Raw genomic sequence first — 19,813 nt, forward strand, 5'->3', positions numbered from 1 at the left:
ATGTTAGGAGAAATGGAACACCTCTCCCACCCACCACCCAACCCTCATAGGGGGACTGGCAACCCTGCCAGTGCAGGAGTAGGTGGGGTTGTAGATTAAGTCTGGCAGCCTAACAATGTCTGGCACCTACTTTACTTTCTTTTGTGCACCAGGCTAAAACACATCTTCTTACCAGACTTTTAATTAGGTTTTTTTTATCTTACCAGCTTTTTAATGAATACTTTTAATGCTATTTATGTCCAACGACTTGTTTTTAAATTGTGATGTTGTTTTAATTGTAAGCTGCCTTGAGGAGGATTCTAAAAAGGCAGCATAAAATATCCTTAATAAATAAACAAATGATAGAGACAGCATAAACAATGAGCCATAAACAGAAATCAGGAATTAAAGCTACATGCAGGCAAATGACTTCTTGGGTCAAAAACAGAGAAGTACTTCAAATACATATAATACTACACATAAATGTACACATAAAAACCTTTTAGGGGACACAAAGCTTACAAACTACCATCCAGTCTTGTGTCTCCCTTGTTACTGATTGTGTGTGGCTGAGGGGGTTTAAACAAATAAAAGGAGAAGCCAGAGGGGAGACCTATGTACAGTGCATTACAGTAGTCAAGTCTCAGTGCTACCATGGCATGGATCCAGGGGGCCAGAATGTCCATGTCGAGGTAGGGGACATCTTCCAGGCTAGACTGAATTTGTGGAAAGCATTTTTTGCAGCTGCCTAAATTTGCTATTCTAGTAGTTGCTCTGGATCCACTTTAACCTCTAGGCTCTTAACTAAGTTTGCACGGGTCAGATGAATTTTTTTTTCTGCCCTGCTGGAGATCCGGGCCCTGCAGGACCTGATACAGTTCCGCAGGGCCTGTAAAATGGAGATGTTCCACCGGGCCTTTGGCTGAGTGCCAGTGGGTGTCCTCCTTCTTCCATCTAAGACCACCACTTTTTCTGGGGCTCCCCTCGGCCATCTGCTATGCCCATATACAGACTCCTAATATTTGTTTAAATAGCCTGCTCCTAGACTATTTTAATGACTTTTTAAAAATTATTATTGATTTTATGGTTTTGTTACTTTTAATGTATTTTTTAAAAGTTGTTAGCCACCCTGAGCCCATCTGTGGGGTGGGCGGGGTATAAATCAAATCAAATCAATAAATAATAAAAATAAATTCCATTGAAAGTTGGGTGTATGGTGTCCTTCAAGATTGCTGCCTGTGTCATCCACATATCGATGGCATCTGATTCCGTAGCTGAGTGGTGGTGGGGAAACTCTTTGTCCTATTTTCTGGTTTCACATATCCTGGGATAATGATGTGGGACTGAATGCTCCTCCTCCCCTCTTTTAGTGGACCAAGCCGCACTGAGCAATTGAGGGTTTTTAAGATAAGTTCCCTGATGTATGTGTGACTGTGATTTGAGCTGGAAGACCCCAGTCCAACTTCTGTCAAATATAGTTGAATCCTGAGCACCTTTTTTACCATTAGATATAATGATATTGTCAAGCGTCCCACTTCTTAGTATGAGCCACATGACAGGGTTGTTTAACTTAAAATATCAAGATTCTTAACCTGAAGCAATCTTGACTTTTTAAAGCCTACTTGTTTCTGAATGCCAAGCTTTCAAATGCTGTTTCAGAATTATCTTAACATCTAGAAGCTAAAGGAACATAAAAAGACACTTTTTAAATAGATATATCTGTATGTAATTAGCTATTTCTTCCTTTATATGTATTGTATATACAAATAGCCAAGTGGATCTAATATAAGGATACTTATATTTGGAGACTGGAGCCATGAACAGACAAGTCTGATCTTCCTACGCATCTGAAAAATGTCCGAGGTTTGCAGAAAAATCTAAAATCTAAATAAATAAATAAATTGGTTTTTTTTAAATGATAAAAGAAGCACCTATAGCTTTAACCAGACGCCCTCAATGGCTATTGCTAGGCAATCAAAAGAGTTCTGCCAGTATTCCAGGCTTGGTTGCTGTCAGGAAAAGGCAGGAGGAGGTGGCAGGGCCCTTTCCAGGGCTGTTTTGTCCTTTGAGGGAGAACTCGATGGGGCCAGGCCCAGAAGCAACCACCAAATGACTTGATAACCACAAGACTTGCATGACTCATCCACAGGGTTCTCAGGTGCCCACTGCTGACGGGCAAATTCCTGGGGATTTCCCCTTCATCCACCAGTTTCCCAGTGATCAGTGGGAGGGGGCAAACTCCTAGAGCTTGCCTGCCACCAGCAAGCACCTCAGGAGTGTGCACTATGCACGTGCTCCCACCCGTTGTGCCAGCCACAGGAGCGTTCCCGCGCTCTATTTGGGGTCAATTTAGGCCCCAAACCAGTTGAATCTGAGCCATGTGGGAGCACTCCCACAGCCGGTGTGATGTCACTTCCAGAAGTGATGTTATCGTGCCACAGCTGGAGACAATTCAAACCTGGGAGGCAAAAGGTAACTGCTAGGTCCCAACCCTCCCACCAGGAGGAAAGAGGGACCTGGCAACCCTAATCATCCAGGCTTGGCTGATTGCTACTGTTTAACACACACACCCTTTCACAGCAGGATGTAGGAGACCCAGCTTTGAATCACTGCTCTGCTGTGGAAGCTCACTGGGTGACTTTTATCCATTCACAGACTCTCAGCTTAGCCTACCTCTCAGGATTGTTGTGAGGAAAATATGGAGCCCAGAAGAATGATGTAAACTGGTTTGGGTCCCCATTGTGGAGAAAGGCAGAGTATAAATGAAGTAAATTAAGAAATATAAGTGAAGGTGGGGGGAAGATAACAGGTGAGTTGTTTAATGGGTTTGAAGGAGAAAAGGATGTAGGGAAAAGTGAGCACATGGAGGCTGCCAGGAGGAAGGAAAGAGGAAATAGCATGGGGAAGAAGGATACAGGAAGAACTCCCAGAAAATCCTTGCAGGCTCCCCAACATGCAACTAGTCCTGGCTCAGCCAGCACCACACAACTAGGCCATAGGTAGGGTTGCCAGTCCCCTACCGAGGGCAAGGGATCCCCTGCTCCCATTCTCCACTCTCGCCCCTGCTTACCAGGCGCACTCCCCGGTGGTGCGGCACATTCCCAGGCAGTGCAACATGCTCCTGGGCGGTGTGACACGCTCCCATGCACCACAGTAGCCCGATTCAGCCCAAATCAGGCCAGATTCGGGTCCGGGTCAGGCCTAATTGGGCTGCTGTGGGGCACAAAATAAGATTTGAACTAGGAACTTTTTCAGTTTACAGCTCATATTTTTCACTACTTTGCTGTACATGGCTGCAGAAGGTGAAGATACTTGACATAGTGTCAAGAGGAATATTTAGGGGCATGTGGAGAATAGTTAGGGGCATGTTTTTCAGTACTTTAAGATATCTTGGGCTGGTGCCATATGCAAATATGTGAATACATTTTGAGTGGTAGAAAGCACAGACAATACCCACAAGAAAGTCTGTTTAATTCAGTCATCTTCTTCTACAATGCATGGTGCTTGTACTTACGAAGCAGACAGAAGTTAGTGATAGTAAGCGAAGTGCATTTCCATGTAAGGCGATGAGTATGGGCAAGTGTGACATGGAAGCTAAATGTGAGAAGTTGGAATACAAGAGCAGAGTAAAAAAGCATCAGTGAAATAAGATCAGTTGAAAAATAGAGAAAGGGAGGTTGGGAATCAACATAAGGCAACAAACATGAGGAAAGTGGCATAAAATGCACAAAACTGACACAGAGGCATAGATGAAAATGGTCTCTGGAAACACATAGCTTTGGCAAAAGAAGGGAAGCATTATACATTTTAAAGCAAAAATTTACATGCTAGAAAAATAAGGTGCAGAATGGAATATTCTACAGGGCATAAAGTAGCCTGGAGTCCACCCTGTGCCTCACTAATCTCTGTCCTAGCTTATCATTTCCATGTTCAACAGAATTCTTCCTTTAGATGTCTTTCATCATTTTTCCTGCCTTGTTGCGCTGGGTGAAGGGGAGGGGATAGATGAGAATTAGAGGTAATGGAAGAATGACAAAGAGCCTTCCTGAGACAAATGGATGATGTCTTCTCTATCCTTGGCATTTGGCTTTCACAGACTAGCTGCAGGCAGTGCCCTTAGGCATTAAATCCCACACAGGTCCTTCTCAGATTGCATTGTACCTGGGAGATCATGGAAGAAAACACATGCTATGGTAAACAATCCTCAGAACCTCCTCCAAGGTACAGTTTTCAAGGCAAAAGAGAATGGAAATTGCCTATTTGGAAAGTGTAGTCTCCTAATCAATGCAAAGTGAGTCATTGTTAGAAATCTACCAGCTCAAGCAAATATGTTGACTCCAAACTAGGGTTGCCAGCCTCCAGGTGGTAGCTGGAGTTCTCCTGGAATTACAACTGATCTCCAGGCAACAGAGATCAGTTCCCCTGGGGAAAATGCCTGCCTTGGAAGGGTGAACTCTATGGCATTTTGTCAGATATGAGGCGTGGAAAAAGGAAGGGGTCCTTAATACTCCTTCCATCCTCTGCCTGGATTACAAAGTCCCCTTTCTTTCCCCACTCCTCATAGCTTACAAAGGGAGCTCTTACTTTCGAAAGCTCATACCCTAGAAATCTAGTTGGTCTTTAAGTTGTTACTGAACCTGTGTCTTGCTGTCCTGTATAAATATTTGTCCCTTTAAGGTTCTTTTCTTTCATGTTGGAAAAATAGAGATGACTTTCTGCAGAGAATAGGCCTGAAGAAGAAAGCAGGCTAATAGAAGGTTTTGGTTGTTATGGAGATGATAGAATGTTAGGGGGTTGACTGATATGAAAGGGAGAATGGCAGTTGGAAAAAGGGTTGGTTGAGGGAGTTGAAGAATGAGGCTGGCCGCAAAAGGATCCTCTGAAAGAGTGACAAAGGAACTAGGAAGCGATTAAGAGCCCATCAAGCTCTCTGGACAATGCAGGCAGCAATCACAACACTGTAAATTGGAGATGAAAGACTGAGCTAAAAGGGGGCTGTTTGGGACAAGGCTGGCCAGTTGTGAGTAAGTGGCTGGTGAATGAGGAGGTCAACTATAGGCTAGGAAATTTCTGAAAATGTATGGGTGGGACCTGGGGAGGGTGGGGTTTGGTGAGGGGTCTCAGCGGGGTATAATGGCATAGAGGCCACCCTCCAAAGCATCCTTTTTCTCCAGGGGAATTGATATCTGTAGTGAAGAGATTTCCTGTAATTTCAAGAGATCTCCCAAGTTCCGTCTGAAGGCTGGCAACCCTCTAGAAAGTGCCACAAAAGTGTGATCAGCTTGAAAGGAATGCATATTAAGACTGAACAATTGCGTATGTATGTGTGACAAAGTGGTGGAGGGATGGTGGTCATATTTTTACTCAAAACGACTATTTGAATGTATATTGTTTTAAAGGTAATGTTATAAATGTTTGTTTGGATTACGGTTGCTAACCGCCAAGTGGTACCTGGAATTACAACTGATCTCCAGACAGCACAGATCAGTTCCCCTGAAGAAAATGACTGCCTTGGAGGGTGGACTCTATGGCATTATGCCCCCACTGAGCTCCCTCCCCTCCCTAAATCCCACCTTTACCAGGCGACACTCCTGAAACCTCCAGGAATTTCCCAACTCAGAGTTGGCAACCCTAATTTGACGATTTAATTGATCAGTATTAATTTATCCAATATTGTTATTTTTTTTAAACAACTGAATAAATAAGACAAAAAATACTGGTGTTGGTCCATAGCAAAGTCCCCAAACAAAAGCCATGTAATGCATTTTATAAAGACCAACCAAAATAGAAAAGCCTGTTAGGTACTTTTTACAACCTGTACCTTTCCCCCTGTTTTTCTCTCTTATATGTTGCTTTCCTACTCTAAAATCTGTATTCAATGTATAATGTATAAGTCCAAGTTTAACCAACAAATGATAACAGACAACAGTAATAAAAACAACCATAGTCTTAAGAATAAAAAGAAAAGAAAAGCCAGATGAGATCAAAACTTCAGTAATAATATCATAGAACAACAGCAACCAAAGCTCAATCACTAAACGATCTGGAAAATGAAGAAATCTTGATTATACCTAAAATTAATTAAGTTGCATCCTGGGTCAAATCCACATTCACCCATTACCCGCATGTTTATCGGATATCTTCCGTTTGCCTCCAATCCACGATTTTTTCCTCTTCGTTCACATTCCTGCTTCCAATCCGTCTTTCTCTTGTGTCCCTCCGGTCACACGGCCGCTTGAAAACCGCTTTTTTGGGCGGGACCTTTTTTTCCCGCCCATTTTTTAAAAAAAATTTTAGCGCACTTTTCCGTTATTTCGATCTTGCCTTATAAAGAAACATCATTGAAGATAATGATGCCTCTCTTTCCCCCACTGACAGCACTGATGGCTCTCTCCCGTTTCTTTTTTGGAAATTTGGAAGCATGTGGGAAGCTTTCGTGGGCATTTCCTATGCAGGACAGTTCAGTGCCTGAATTTTACTGAAGTTTCACTTCCTTGGAGTGTCATTATTTCGATATTTCGTAATTTCGATATTACAGTAATATAAAATAAAAAAATAAAAAACAGTTAAAAAGGAAGTTCCGCGAGTCCGTTCTGAGGATGGATTCACCCCAAAATGATTTTTCAAACTACCAGATATGATTCAAAAACAGCATAATCAATAAATCCAATGCTATGAAGTCAAAAACAGTCTTTTGCAGACTACGGAGCACTTGCAAGTTGAATCAGCCAATAGGAACTCTCGGAACGGCCGGAGAGACAGGAAGGGGGGTGGTTTTTAAAAAAACCACGTAAATTGTGCATTGGCCCGTTCATGGCCACTGTGAAACTCCCGTTGAAAACCTGTGACCACATATTCAGGAGAAATGCGAATGAAATGCGTCTGTTTAATGAGGTAATGTGACTGGCACTCGGGATTGCGTGGGGAATGCGGGGAACATGCGACTTAGAATGAGTAATTTGGATTTGACCCTGGATTCATCAGAGGAAAGAATATACAAGAACTGGGGCTCTATGCCACCTCTGAAAAGATCCTCTTTCCTGTCACCTTCTGTTTTATTTTATCATTTGCTACCTTTTTTATAGTGGGAGAGAGGGAGGCTTGATAAAGGCCCTCTAATTATCTTTATAAACAGGAAGGAAGGGATATATGTGTGTGTTGTGTAGGTATGAAATTCTGAAAGAAAATTGTAGAATTCAGAAAGCTCTTACCTTAATTCTCTTTCCCTAACTTTTTATGAACCTTTCTGTTACGCTCTTCCTCACCCTAGCCCTCCAGCAAGACTGGTAACTCTAGGACTAAGGTACAGGTTTAATGGGGGGGGACCCCCCAAAGACAAAGGGTCAGTATCAGAGCCCAGCTCACATGTGCCGCAGGCTATGTGGGTTTGTGTTTCTGAACCTCCAGAGCCTGCCATTCCCCTGGTTCAATAGAAAGGCATCAATGAGTCAAAGACATGGTTTTCACACAGAGATGTAAAGAAGAGTAGCCATCCGGAGTTGCTGGTTCCCAGGCTGCCTGGCTCCAAGAGGATGCTTTGTCACAATAAACCAGCATTTTTATCTCCCCACCCACCCCGAATGCTCCAGCTGCCTGGGCTCACTCACGAAACTCTTATATTGTCCTCTAAATATTATCTGCCAAGAAGCAGTTCTTGACCACGATTAGTTCCTTAGTTGAAATCTCCTTGATATCTGTGTAAAAGTGTACTGGTATTGCAGGCTTGTCTTGAGTGTGTGTAGTTATTCTTGGGACACTTTCACTGCTTCTTCCAGTCTGCGAAAGCATGTAATTATATTCAGCTCAAATCCAAAGCCTTCTATCAACAGATTACCATTGTGGCATCTCTAATTACATCTCTTTCTTCTCATTTCAGACCAAGTCAGAATTCACAGTTGAATTTTCTGTCAGTGACAGCCAAGGGGTAAGCATGACATTTGTTCCACATTCTAAAATGGAGAAAGCTGATTTGGACAGTGCTCTCTGGAGGGGGGGGGGAGGGCGGTTAAGATCACAGCTGCCACAGTCCCAGCAATTTTCTGAAGGAGTTCTTCCAGGGCTATGGAAATATGGTTGTCTTGCGGGGAGCACATAATTATTTGAGGCCTATGTTGTTTGAGCACAATAGTATATGGTGTGAAAGCATTTTCAGCTGTTTGGTTTTTTTCATTTACATGAAAGCTTGTAAGTTTCAGAGCAGGGTGTGGTGCTGGTTTCTATGTATACCTTGCCCCAGTTATATTATCACTATATATTAGGTTTGCTAGTCCCCCTTCCCCAGCACCCCCCCCCCCCGCAGCCTCTCATCTGTTGGCGGGAGGGAAGAAAGGTGCAGGAACATGGTGGGTGGGGGGGAACCACTCTCCTATGTGCTCTGCATGCTCCTGGCACCAAGAAACACATTGGCAAGCACCGTGTTTGGATCACTGGCCTAAAATAAGTAAAGATGACACCTAGAGAATTTGCCTGGTGAGGGAAATCCACTGATTGGATGCCATCAAAGATAGTGGTGACATCCAGTCTGTGGAAGGTGGAATCGCGCATTTTAAAAAGAGCATCTGTTGGAGGATAACTTGCTTCAGCAGAATGGCTGTGCTATTTTCATTGCAGATGGTATATGTTGTATATAATTGTATGTGTTGTGTAATATTGCTTTTATGTGTTTGCAACTTGTTATTGTCCTTAATATGGATGACTAAAATTTATTTTTGTCATTTGGCAAATAGGTGATCAAGGGCTCAGTCAATATTCAAGTTGGGGATGTGAACGACAATGCACCAAGGTTTCACAACCAGCCATATAGTGTTCGTATTCCTGAGGTAGGAATTTCTCCCTCCCCCACCCCTCTTTGAAAAACTTTCTTATCTTCTTTACGAAAAAGTTACTTCAGTCAACAGAAATTGAATTGTTTCCCTCATGATTGTGAAGAAAAGGAGGTTTGATCCACTGAATATGCACTGAGGAAAGTTCTTCTAGTGACTTACTAACTAACTGGACTATTACTCAACAGGGGCATATCCATGCAAATAAGCTTGTATCAGTTTATGCCAATATAACTGTAATAGGAAATGTAGTTAAATGATAATTTCTAAGCATCCCTGCAATACATCCCTTGTAATTCCTTGGGATGCCTGGAAGGACAGAGTGACTATCAATTCACTTCGCCTGTACTGTAGATAAATTTGTAATGTAGCTTCAAGAGCCACAGTGGCAAAGCAGTTCATGTGTTAGACTAGGACTGGGGAGGCCCAAGTTCAAATTCACTTAGTGAAGAAGTTCACAGGGTGACACTGGGCCAATCACTCTCTTTCAACCTAACCCACCTCACAGTGTTGTTGTGAGTGTAGTGGATGAGGAGAGGAGAACTACATAACATTGCCTTGAACTCCCTGATGGAAGGGCAGGATAAAATTATGATAAATTTTTGAGATTAAGAGAGGGCTGTAGTACGACCTCGGCTTTGATAAGGTAGAAGCAAGATGATTCCCTCCCTCCCCATCAAATGTCATTTGTCTGTACTAAGTCTTCTGAATGGATGTGTTTGTATTTTCTGAGGAATTTGATTGATCATTTCCTGCAGGGTATTCTCAGATCAAATCAGAATATAAGGGTCACTCAGCCAGCTGTTTCTCACTCTTAAAAGGGAATGCCTCTGTGTTACTGCTTTCTGCATCCTCTCATTAAAGTTTGTGCCTCGGTGCATCATTGAGCATTACAAAATCAAGGAGGGTGGAATTTGTGATTTGTCTTTCCTGTATAAGGCCTGAAGTAGCTGAGATGTGACTACTCCTGCTTCAGACATTACCAGGAATCAAAGTATCCTGTACATTCTTTTCTCTGTCACATCTCCACTTCTGTGTAATGTCTGAAGCCATTCCAAGAAGAAATTAATTTATTTTCCAAGAACCACAGAGTAAAAGTCGTTGAATCAGAATCCTTCAGTTCAGGTTTAAGAAACAATTTTTAGCAACAAAACAAAACAAATGAACTGATGCAATACAAAACTGATGTGTGCAACTCTGATTTTAAGGAAGAAGAAAAAGGGCTGCACCAAGGCAAAATGCAAAATCCGTTTGTTCAGAGTCTTTTCTGAGAACGGGATTTCCCATTCTTTCCTGTGCTGGCTAAAAGATGCCAAAAAATGAAAGCCAAACTACCTGCTTCTGCTTTGAAATCGGAGTCGTATGGAGTGAGTGAAAAAAAAACCTGGTAGAGTTAAGTGAGTGGGCTGTCTCTTTAACAGCAGGTGGAAACGGCCTTAACCTTTATGCACTGATACTATACATAAGTTGATAAACTTGATAAACTTAAGTGAGGGACTTTAAAGGTGCAAAAACATTCTCTGATGACTTGGATCCTGCCATAGAAATACATTGTATTCCAAAGTTGCTTATTACCAAGCATTTTGTCTTGGCCTGATAGTGGATCATGTTGTTTTCTTGGTATGTTTGCAATGCAGATACAATTTAAACTATACTAACAGAAGTAATAGGTTAAGAATTAAATCTAAACTAGATATTGAAAAAGAACAAGTGACTGCCATTTCTAAAGGATTGTCTCTTCTGGTATGAGCCCATGTACCCATTTCATTCCTCCAAAATGTAGTTGCTCACCTTCCCATCCGATCTGTGTGTGTCTGTGCTGTCAAGTCGCAATCAACGTATGACAACTCTAACAAGGGGCTGTCAAAGCAAGTGAGAAGCAGAGGTGGTATGCCAGTGCCTTCCTCTACAGAGTCTTCATTTTTGATTGCCTATCCAAGTACTGACCCTGCTTAGCTGCCGAGATCTGATGAGATCAGGTTCTATCATGCCATTTTCCCACCCCATCAGATAGACTTTATTTATTTACGTACTACATTTATAGTCTGCCTTTCTCACCAAGACACAAACTGGATTACACAATGTACATCAGTACAATATAATGAGACATTTAGGCCTAGGACCATTCTGTTATACTGTAGCCCTATTACCTTTATAGAAAAGCTCTCCTGAACAACTCTGTTCTGCATAGTCTACAGAATTACAGAGGTATGGGAAGCCTCCTAACCTCCTTAGGCAGGCCTTTCTACAAGGAGGTGGCCCCAATAGAGAAAACATGTATGGGTTGCTGTTGATCTTGCCTGTCTGCCGGGTGGCACCTACAGAAGCCCCTCTGTTACCCAATGGGAAGGCAGTGGGGAAACTGGAGATAGATGCAGGGATTGGGCAATAGTTACCATCTATAACTGCTTGGATTGAACAGTGTTCTTGCAGAGATGTTCAGAGTGGCTCTGAGAGTGATGGCCTTTTTTGTCTGTATTATTTATGCCAATAAAGGTTGCTGTGCTGTGTGTGATGGCCTTTTTGGGTCATAGAAAGCTGCACTCTTTTACTGGGTTCAGATCGGTCCATTTATACTGTAAAATGGACCATCAGGCAGGAAAGCACTACTTTGATTAGAGAAGGATGAGTTGAGATCAGAAAGATGTAATCGGGGAAGTTCTCCAGCACGTTTATTGTCAAGATTTCTGCATATCTTTGGAGCATGAGGGGGATGAAGCTAGTCTGCTAAGAGCCTTGCATTCCACTCACCCTTTAGTAGCATTCTGTCTCCTGTCCGGGAGGATGCAGTGGCTTTCCTGCTCCTCTGAGTGGTTTCAATGCTGGTTGAAGCACATGAGGAAGGGAGGTCTTACGAGTGCACCCCTGGAATCAGGGTATATGTGGATCACTTACACCTGAACAACAGAGGAGCAAAGCATTTTTGGAAGCTGCTTTGTGCTCTGTTTTGGTTGGGATAGGCAGAGTATAAATGTTTTTAAAATGTGTTTCTACTATTTATTTCTCATAAAGAATAATATAAACAGTGCACGATGTGATATTATCGTGTTTTGTGTCTCTTCCACTGCACTCTGTTGGCTGGTGGCAAGAAAAGAGATACACAGTGCAATGGTGTCATGCCATCCGTTATTTATATTAAATAAAAGAATATAGTGTAAAGACAGATGAAGCAGCAGTGAACTTGGCTTTCTAGCATAACTTTTTTTCAGAATGTTGAAAATTTATCTCTGTGTGTGTTTGTAAAAAAAATAGGTTCCTAACCTGCACGTACCCACTTGTACAAAACCTAAGATCAGAGAAGCCTGAAGCTGTATTTTTGCATAGTTTTTTCAATTATTAAGAGTGTCTTCCGGAAGGAAGAAATTACTTATCCATTTTATATAACTATGAATGACAAGTATGTGCCACTATACAATGTTGTGGTTTGGGAATGGGTGATTTGGAATGCAAAATTTGGGCTTGAACCAGTTTCGCAACCTGACTTCAATGCCAATAGCCAGATATCAGAAGCAAGAACCTTGTCTTTCAACTGCTTGGGGCCCTATTGCGATTAGGAAGACAGTAGTGTCTGTGTGTGATAAATGGTTTCACCCTTCACCCCTATGCCATTCTTCCAACTTGAAATGATGGGGGGCATTATTTCTCCCATGAAGGGTTGAGGGTAGGTCATCAGTACACAGGCAGTCCTCCAACACGGCAAGCCATACCCTGTGGGTCCATTTCAAGTTGAGAAAATGGTATGGAGGCAAAGGATGAAGTTCCTTCTCCCCCTGCACCATGGTCCCAATCCAGTTCAGGGCCTCATACTAGCAAAATAAAGTTTCCCCACTCCTAATGTCTGACAGAGGGCATCAAAGGCAGGTTAGGGAAAGCCTTACCCTGTAGGTTACAAATCATAATGGGTAGTTTGGACCTTGTGGTGGCCTCCTCAGGGCCTCCAGAGGGCCACAGTGTGGCACTGGGCATTCCCGCTGCTGTGCCAGGTCTCCAGAGGGCTGTGCTGGGCCTTCCCAATGCCACGGTGCTGGGCCTTGCCACTGCCACAGCCTCCTTGGGGCATCTGGAGGGCCATGACACAACGTTGGGCCTTCCTGCCACTGTGCCAAGCCTTCCCAGGCCTCTGGAGGCTCGAGGAGGCTGCCAAGGCAGTGGGAAGGCAACCTGTGTTGCCCATGACTCACTTCTTATCCCTGCAGAGTGCCCCTGTGTGGGGATAAAAAGTGAATTGTTGGCCACATGGCTTGTCTTTTTATATTAGGAAGTATGCTGATAACATCAACCATTGTGTATGTTTTTCTTTTGTACATGATGAATCTTAGCAGACATCTTGGGCTCCAAAGCAGAGTTTAGTGGATTCTGGATATAGAAATTCAAGTTTAGTGAAACTTTTAAAACAGCTTTTATCAGAATCTGAATGAACGCTGACTAAAATATTTACCTTCAGGATGAAAAAAATCAACCATGTGAATCCATACTGAGCTGATACTTGTATCTGCTGGAATGTGCTGGGAACAGTGAAGTAATAAATGTCCTAGAAGTGAACAATTTAGAGTTCATTCCTCTACATTATTACCTCTATATTGGAGTTGGTCATAAGTGGGGGAGGGGACTGAGACAGAGATGAGAATGGCTTACCCAGTGTCCCAATGAGCTCATGACCAGGACCTTTTCCATTGTAGCTCTGAGAAGTGATGACTGTTGATAACAGCAGGATGCTGGTATAACATTTCATCTACACTTTATCATCAAGTTTGGAATACAGTCAAAACATTACAGGGCATTGCAGTTAAAGAAACAAAACAACATATTACTGAGTTTTATCATTATAGCTACAGCCAGTTCAGATGTGATAGAGCAATCATTCACGTATCTGCTCTGTTCACACCATAAAGGGGGAGAGGAGGAACTTTGAATACATGTGTGAAAAGAAATGCATGTTTCCATTGTTACTTCTAATGTGACCCTGAAAGTTTATGCCTTTCAAAATACCTTCTGCCTTGATCACACTTGCTTATCACTGCTTCCCACCTTATAAAGCAAACCTCCTAACCAAAGTGTATGTGTGAATTGATTTCCTAGCCTGCCCTTCATTTTGAATCCCTGGCATTCAACTTAAGTAATACTGTGACTTTCAAAAGAATTAGGATGGGCTTCTTTTGTGTGCAGTTCAGCAAACTTATACTGCGAGGTAGGGCTTTTCTCCAAACAACATTACTACTGCTGAAACATAACTACTGGCCCAACATTGTTGAGCTTTTTTGCATCTTTGTTTTTAAATATAAGACAACATGTAAATGCAGTAGATAGACTGAGGTGGAAAGTGTATGAGGGAACAGACAGCTGTATTGCAAATGCATCTTTGCACAGACTACTAATTAGAAATATTTGTAGGCGCTGAAAGCAGTTTTTTCTTTGTCTTGCTTTGACATGAATAATCCTCTCGGTTACAGCAGTTCCCGCAAAGGGGTAGAGCAGTAGGGGAAGGCTATTCAAATTTACGGCTGTTGTTTGGCAGCTGGAACATCAGAAAAAGATCAGCGTGAATAAATGGAATGCAAAATAAACTTGCCTCCTAAAATACAGATTTAAAATATGCATAACACTGCTTTATCAAGTGGGTTTGATTGGAGAATGTAAATTGTTCAGGACTGGGAGAGGCACTGCACTTTTTGGGTGAATAAAGGGAAATGTCATGACCGGAACAGGGAGAACTGTATGCAGGAGGAATTGGAATGACAGTGTGTGTTGGTAGATTCAGAGCAAGAGATTCTGGCACTATCAGACCTGCATCCTAAGTAAGAAGCAGTCAGATGAACAGAAGTTAAACCTAGAGAAGATGAAACTTTGATAAGCTAGAATGGATAGTCAAAGTAGGTAAAAAGCGGTAAAGGTGCAAGCACCCGGTGCAAGCACCGAGTCATTACTGACATTTTCTTGGCAACCTTTTGTTACGGGGTGGTTTGCTATTGCCTTCCCCAGTCATCTACACTTTACCCCTAGGAAACTGGGTACTCATTTAACCAACCTCAGAAGGATGGAAGGCTGAGTCAAACGTGAGGTGGCTACCTGAACCCAGCTTCCACCAGGATCGAACTCAGGTCGTGAGCAGAGCTTGGGCTGCAGTACTGCAGCTTACCACTCTGCGCCATGGGGCTCTTCATAGTCAAAGTATGAATGAACCGCATTACAACTGCACTCTGAAGCTGCATGCAATGGAGGACTGATAGGCAAAGTGCCTACACACAAGGGGTTCTGAACCTGGCTCTAAGGGATGGACATCAGGAAGCTGTTCAACTTCTGCACTCCCCAGCACTAGCCACAGTTAATGAGTAGCCAGGTAAGTAAGGAAGCCTCTTCACAATTGCAGTAAGTTATACGATGCTCTCTCTGATCTTTAGAAGAATTTGCATGTGAAGCTTGGTAACAGAACAAAAATGAGATCCTTGCTGCTTTATTTATTTAATTTATTTATATAAATCAATACTATCAATAGGATGGGACATCCAATAAACAATGCAATAGGGTTTGGATTGCAGAAATCTGAAAACAAGCAGAAACCTGAAACAGCTGGAAAACGCAGAAACATTTAAACGTGGTATGTAGAATGATGCAGAAATTATGTAGTAGGAGCATACTTAACAGCAACAGATAGCACACAGTAGTATAGTCAACATTCCCTATCCCTTTACCAAAGCAATCTTCTGAATAATTTCATTACAGTACAGCCCTGTTCCCTGTGTTAAAAGGCTATTCCTGTGTCCTTGCTTTCTCTGCTCAAGTCTGATGAAAGAATGGAGGGAGAGTGTATTTTTTTTGTATGGAGACTATGATGAGCAAGTATAAGTAGATGGCTACTGAAGACAAATGGAAGGATGATGTAGCATTTTATTCCCTTACAGAAATAACTTGGTGGGGATGGCTGGGCTAATTAGTTCCTTAATGTGTGGCCACCTATATGGCCCCCTAAGTACTCCTGATATGACTTAGAGTGCGAAGATGCAAAATGAGTTAGTGTTGTGCCTGTTTGTAGCCGTTTATGGTTTTTTCCCCCTCATAATTTCTTTTTCTTAATAATTTCTGCACCAAAAACTTCTTAAGAAAGTGCAGCTGTAAATACAAATTAAGACAATGAATGGCAAATACCACTTGTTTATTAACTTCCCTATTATTTCTTTATTTAGAACATCAGCTAGTTGCTGATACACCAGGTATGCTTGAAGCAACTTGCAACAAAAACCTATGTCCTTACTCATCGTATGTTTTTTTAATAGGATGCAGGCAGGTGGAATGGGTTGCCCAATATCAACTGGGAATATGAATTTGTATAATAATTAATCAACATCTGACCATAATCATGACCATTCTTTAATACAGTTAATTTAATAAATCCAGCCACAGTATAATTTCCTACAGTCAGTAATGATAGAAAACATTTGGCTCTTAACAGTTATTCTGTTACCTCTTTTTCTGGTTCCGGTTTCCTGGGCAGTAGAGAGAGGCATTAAGGGGGAAAGAGAGTGACTCACCAGTTATATGACTGACAGGGATATCATCCAGCCCGGAACAATTAGCAGATGTTTCTGCTGAATGGGATTAATTAGTGTTATTATGTATATTATTAATGCTTTATGCCAATCATTGCCTCAGACTTTGGTAGGGCTTTATGATTCTACATAACTATGGGACCACTTTTCATACGGTACTTCATCTTGGATTGAATCCTCTAAGCAGGGACAAGGCTTTGCTTGTATCTGCTGGTGGGGCCAATATAGGCAGAGAATCAGGTCCCATCCCCACATAATAGACAGTGTAGTTGCTTTGCAGATTGAGAATAGGAGAGAACCCCCCCCCCAACCTCTCCCTATATAAGCCCCATAGGACGCTTCGATCCAGCGACAAACAGCTGTTAATGATCACGGGCCCTAGGGAGGCCCGCCTAGTGTCAACCAGAGCCATGGCCTTTTTGGTCCTGGCTCCCACCTGGTGGAACGCCCAGCCCACTGGCTGGCTGCAAGCACTGAAAACCCTGGCACCGCTGCTGGGAAGGAGGGTGTACTCTTCAGATGCCCTTGATTTTAAAATTGCTAACTACACAACTATCATGAGCAAATACTAAATGTATTTATAGGACAGAAATCACAGTATGTTGATACCCTACCAGATGACAAAAATGCCCTGCCCAGGGTCATCTAAGCTGAGGGAATTAAACTTCCAAACAGCAACTAAATGCCTTGAGCTATGCAACAGATTGTTCTAGTCACTCCGTGGCATCCGTAGTAGTGCCTTGGTAAGCGTTCCTGGCTGCACTGTTTCTTCTGTTCTTCCTCATGAATTCAGGGCCAAGCTCAAAGAGGGAAAAGAGCTTTTCAGTGCTAAGACAGATGACTCGTTGGAGCGCATGCATAAGAACAAGATTACAGCCAAGGCTGTTGGCATCAGTCCCCAACTTGTCCTGGTTTATAAGCTAAGGTACTTCTTATGTCACAATTTCCTGCCTCAATACCAATTACCTTACAGCATCAGTCCTTCAGATTGATACAATAACTACCAGCAAACAGGCCAAACAAAAACCCTCAAATCCTTGGAGGCCAACCATAACGTGACTGGACAACACTCCGCTCCTTCCTTAACAGGCTTTCAGCTTATGTCACAGCCTGGCAAGATATTGCTCAAGGCTGGTAGATCGAGAGGAAGTATTACTTACAGTTTCAGCCGCTTCCATCGGAGCAGAGTTTTGAATTCCTCAGTGTTACAAAAGGAAGATTCTTAGTTTCTGTTAAAATGGGTTATTCAACCTGTCCCTGCTGCTCAAATCTTGCAAGGGTTTTACTCACATTATTTTATCATTGACAAAAAGGGACAGTGGAAAAAGGCCTATTTTAGACCTAAGGGGGTTAAAATGCCAGGGTTTTTTGTTGCCTGCTTATTTATTTATTTATTTATTTATTTATTTATTTATTTATTTATTTATTTATTTATATTTATTTATTTACAATTTGATGTAGTGGTTGAGAGCAGCAAGACTCTAATCTGGAGAACTGGGTTTGATTCCCCACTCCTCCACTTGAAGTCAGCTGGGTGACCTTGGGTCAGTCAAAGCTCCCTCAGAGCTCTCTCAGCCCAATCCACCTCATGGAGTGATTGTTGTGGGGGTAATAATAACACACTTTGTAAACTGCTCTGAGTGGGCATTAAGTTGTCTTGAAGGGTGGTATATAAATTGAATTTTGTTGTTGTTACGTTGTATGCACTGTGTGTCAGTACAATACATTTTAAAGATATTTCAGTAAATGTAATAAGGTATATAAATGCAAATTTGCAAAGATTTAAAACTAGCAAAAATCCAATACAGAGTTGAAGAAGTGCTAAAACAGAGCATAAACAGTTCTAAGATTGTTACAGCAACAGACAGTATATGGTAGTGTATAGTCCCTATCCGTTTACTTATGCATCTCTTTGAGACCTCTTCTTCACAGTACAACTCTCCCATCTGAGTAAAAAGCCCTGTGCAATAATTCATTTTTGCAAAGCTTGCTGAAAGCCAGGTGAGTGGGATCTTTCTTGACCTCTTCAGGTAGGCCCTTCCATAAGGTGGGAATCACCACAGAGAATGCACGTGTGTGTACAGGCAGCTATTGAATTTGCCCATGTGCAAGATGGCACCTTTAGAAGGCTGTGTTCAGATAAGCAACATAGGGGGAGAGAGGGTCCTGTAGATAAGATGGACCAAGGCTATGAAGAACTTTATATGTGATAGCCAATACCTCTATTTGGACTTAGTAAATGACAGGCAGCTGGTGGAGTGACTGCAGAATGAGAGTGATATTCATGGTCCTCCTAGCTCTCAATAATAACTGAGCGGTAGCATATTGCGCCAACTAGAGTCTCCGAGGAGAGATCTATGTACAGTGCATTGCAATAGTCAAGTCTCAGTGTTACCATGCCATGGATCCAGGTGGCCAGACTGGCTGTGTTGAGGTAGGGTGCCATCTTCCAGGCTAGACAGAGTTTGTAGAAAGCATTTCAGATTCTGACTGGCATTCCCTGAGGAGGGAACCTCAGAAGTCTGGGGAACCTATTTCACACCTTCTCGCCCATACCATTGTTGACCAGACTAATTGTGAAGTTGAGGGAGGAACACATCAACTACATCTTCATTGCTGCCTTCTGGCCAAAGAGAATTTGGTTCTGTATTCTGTGGCAGATTTCCCAGGGTACCCACATACTTCCAGATGTAGACAACCTGATCTACATAGATCAGTATCTCCATCACAAAGTCCAAGCACTATACTTAACAGCATGGCTAGTGATGCAGTAACCCCTTGGTCTTCCACAGTAGCTGAGGTGCAGCAAAAGTTCGCTCCAGCACCATTTTTGCCAATGGAAGCATATGGGGGAGGGGCAGAGCTTTGGAGCTAAGTGGAGTAACAGAGAGCTTTTAACATGAATTCCCCAGTTCATAAATGTGAATGCAAGTTGGGTCTGACAGACCCAGCCTCACTCGTGTCACACTTAACATGTAGTTTGATCTTCAGCATCTCTGACCAGAAGTCCTTACAATGGGAAAAATGTTGAAATCAGCAGAGTGCAATGAGGTGGATGAGGAACAATGTTTAACTTTTCATTGCATATGCGCATAGTTTTTGATTAAAAATAAGCCCCCAACCCATCCTACTTGAGGATCCTTAAAAGGGGAGGGGACAACCTGCAGTGCAATCCTGTGCAGAGTTACTCCAGCCTAAGTCCATGTGTTTAGGCTACTGTGCTACTGTTAAATGTAAAACAAAGACCCTTTCTCCTATTTGCCTGAAATTCGGAGGGAGGACGTCTTGCACGAGTGGAATTCCCTGAGAATTTCATCCCGAAAGGTTACTGGTAGACAGATTTTTCTCACTGAAACAAAGGTAAATGCAGAAAAAGATTGCCAAGAGGTATATATAATTCCAATAAGGAAAATGAATACAAAATATTAAAATAAAACTATTTGAAAGTGATCAGAATAAAATTTCTAT

The 19,813-nt window shown here is 42.3% G+C and overlaps 1 protein-coding gene across 1 annotated transcript in view; it reads left to right on the forward strand.

Moving 5' to 3' along the window:
* The window catches only part of CDH23 (cadherin related 23), an 819,524-nt gene that overhangs the window by 146,530 nt on the left and 653,181 nt on the right, over window positions 1-19,813 (forward strand). Inside the window, exons 6-7 of the mRNA XM_054983948.1 lie at window positions 7,856-7,903; window positions 8,706-8,798. Coding sequence (XP_054839923.1) covers window positions 7,856-7,903; window positions 8,706-8,798 — 141 coding nt within the window. The remainder of the gene's footprint in view (window positions 1-7,855; window positions 7,904-8,705; window positions 8,799-19,813) is intronic.

The sequence above is a fragment of the Eublepharis macularius genome, chromosome 6 (assembly GCF_028583425.1).
Source record: "Eublepharis macularius isolate TG4126 chromosome 6, MPM_Emac_v1.0, whole genome shotgun sequence".
NCBI lineage: Eukaryota > Metazoa > Chordata > Lepidosauria > Squamata > Eublepharidae > Eublepharis > Eublepharis macularius.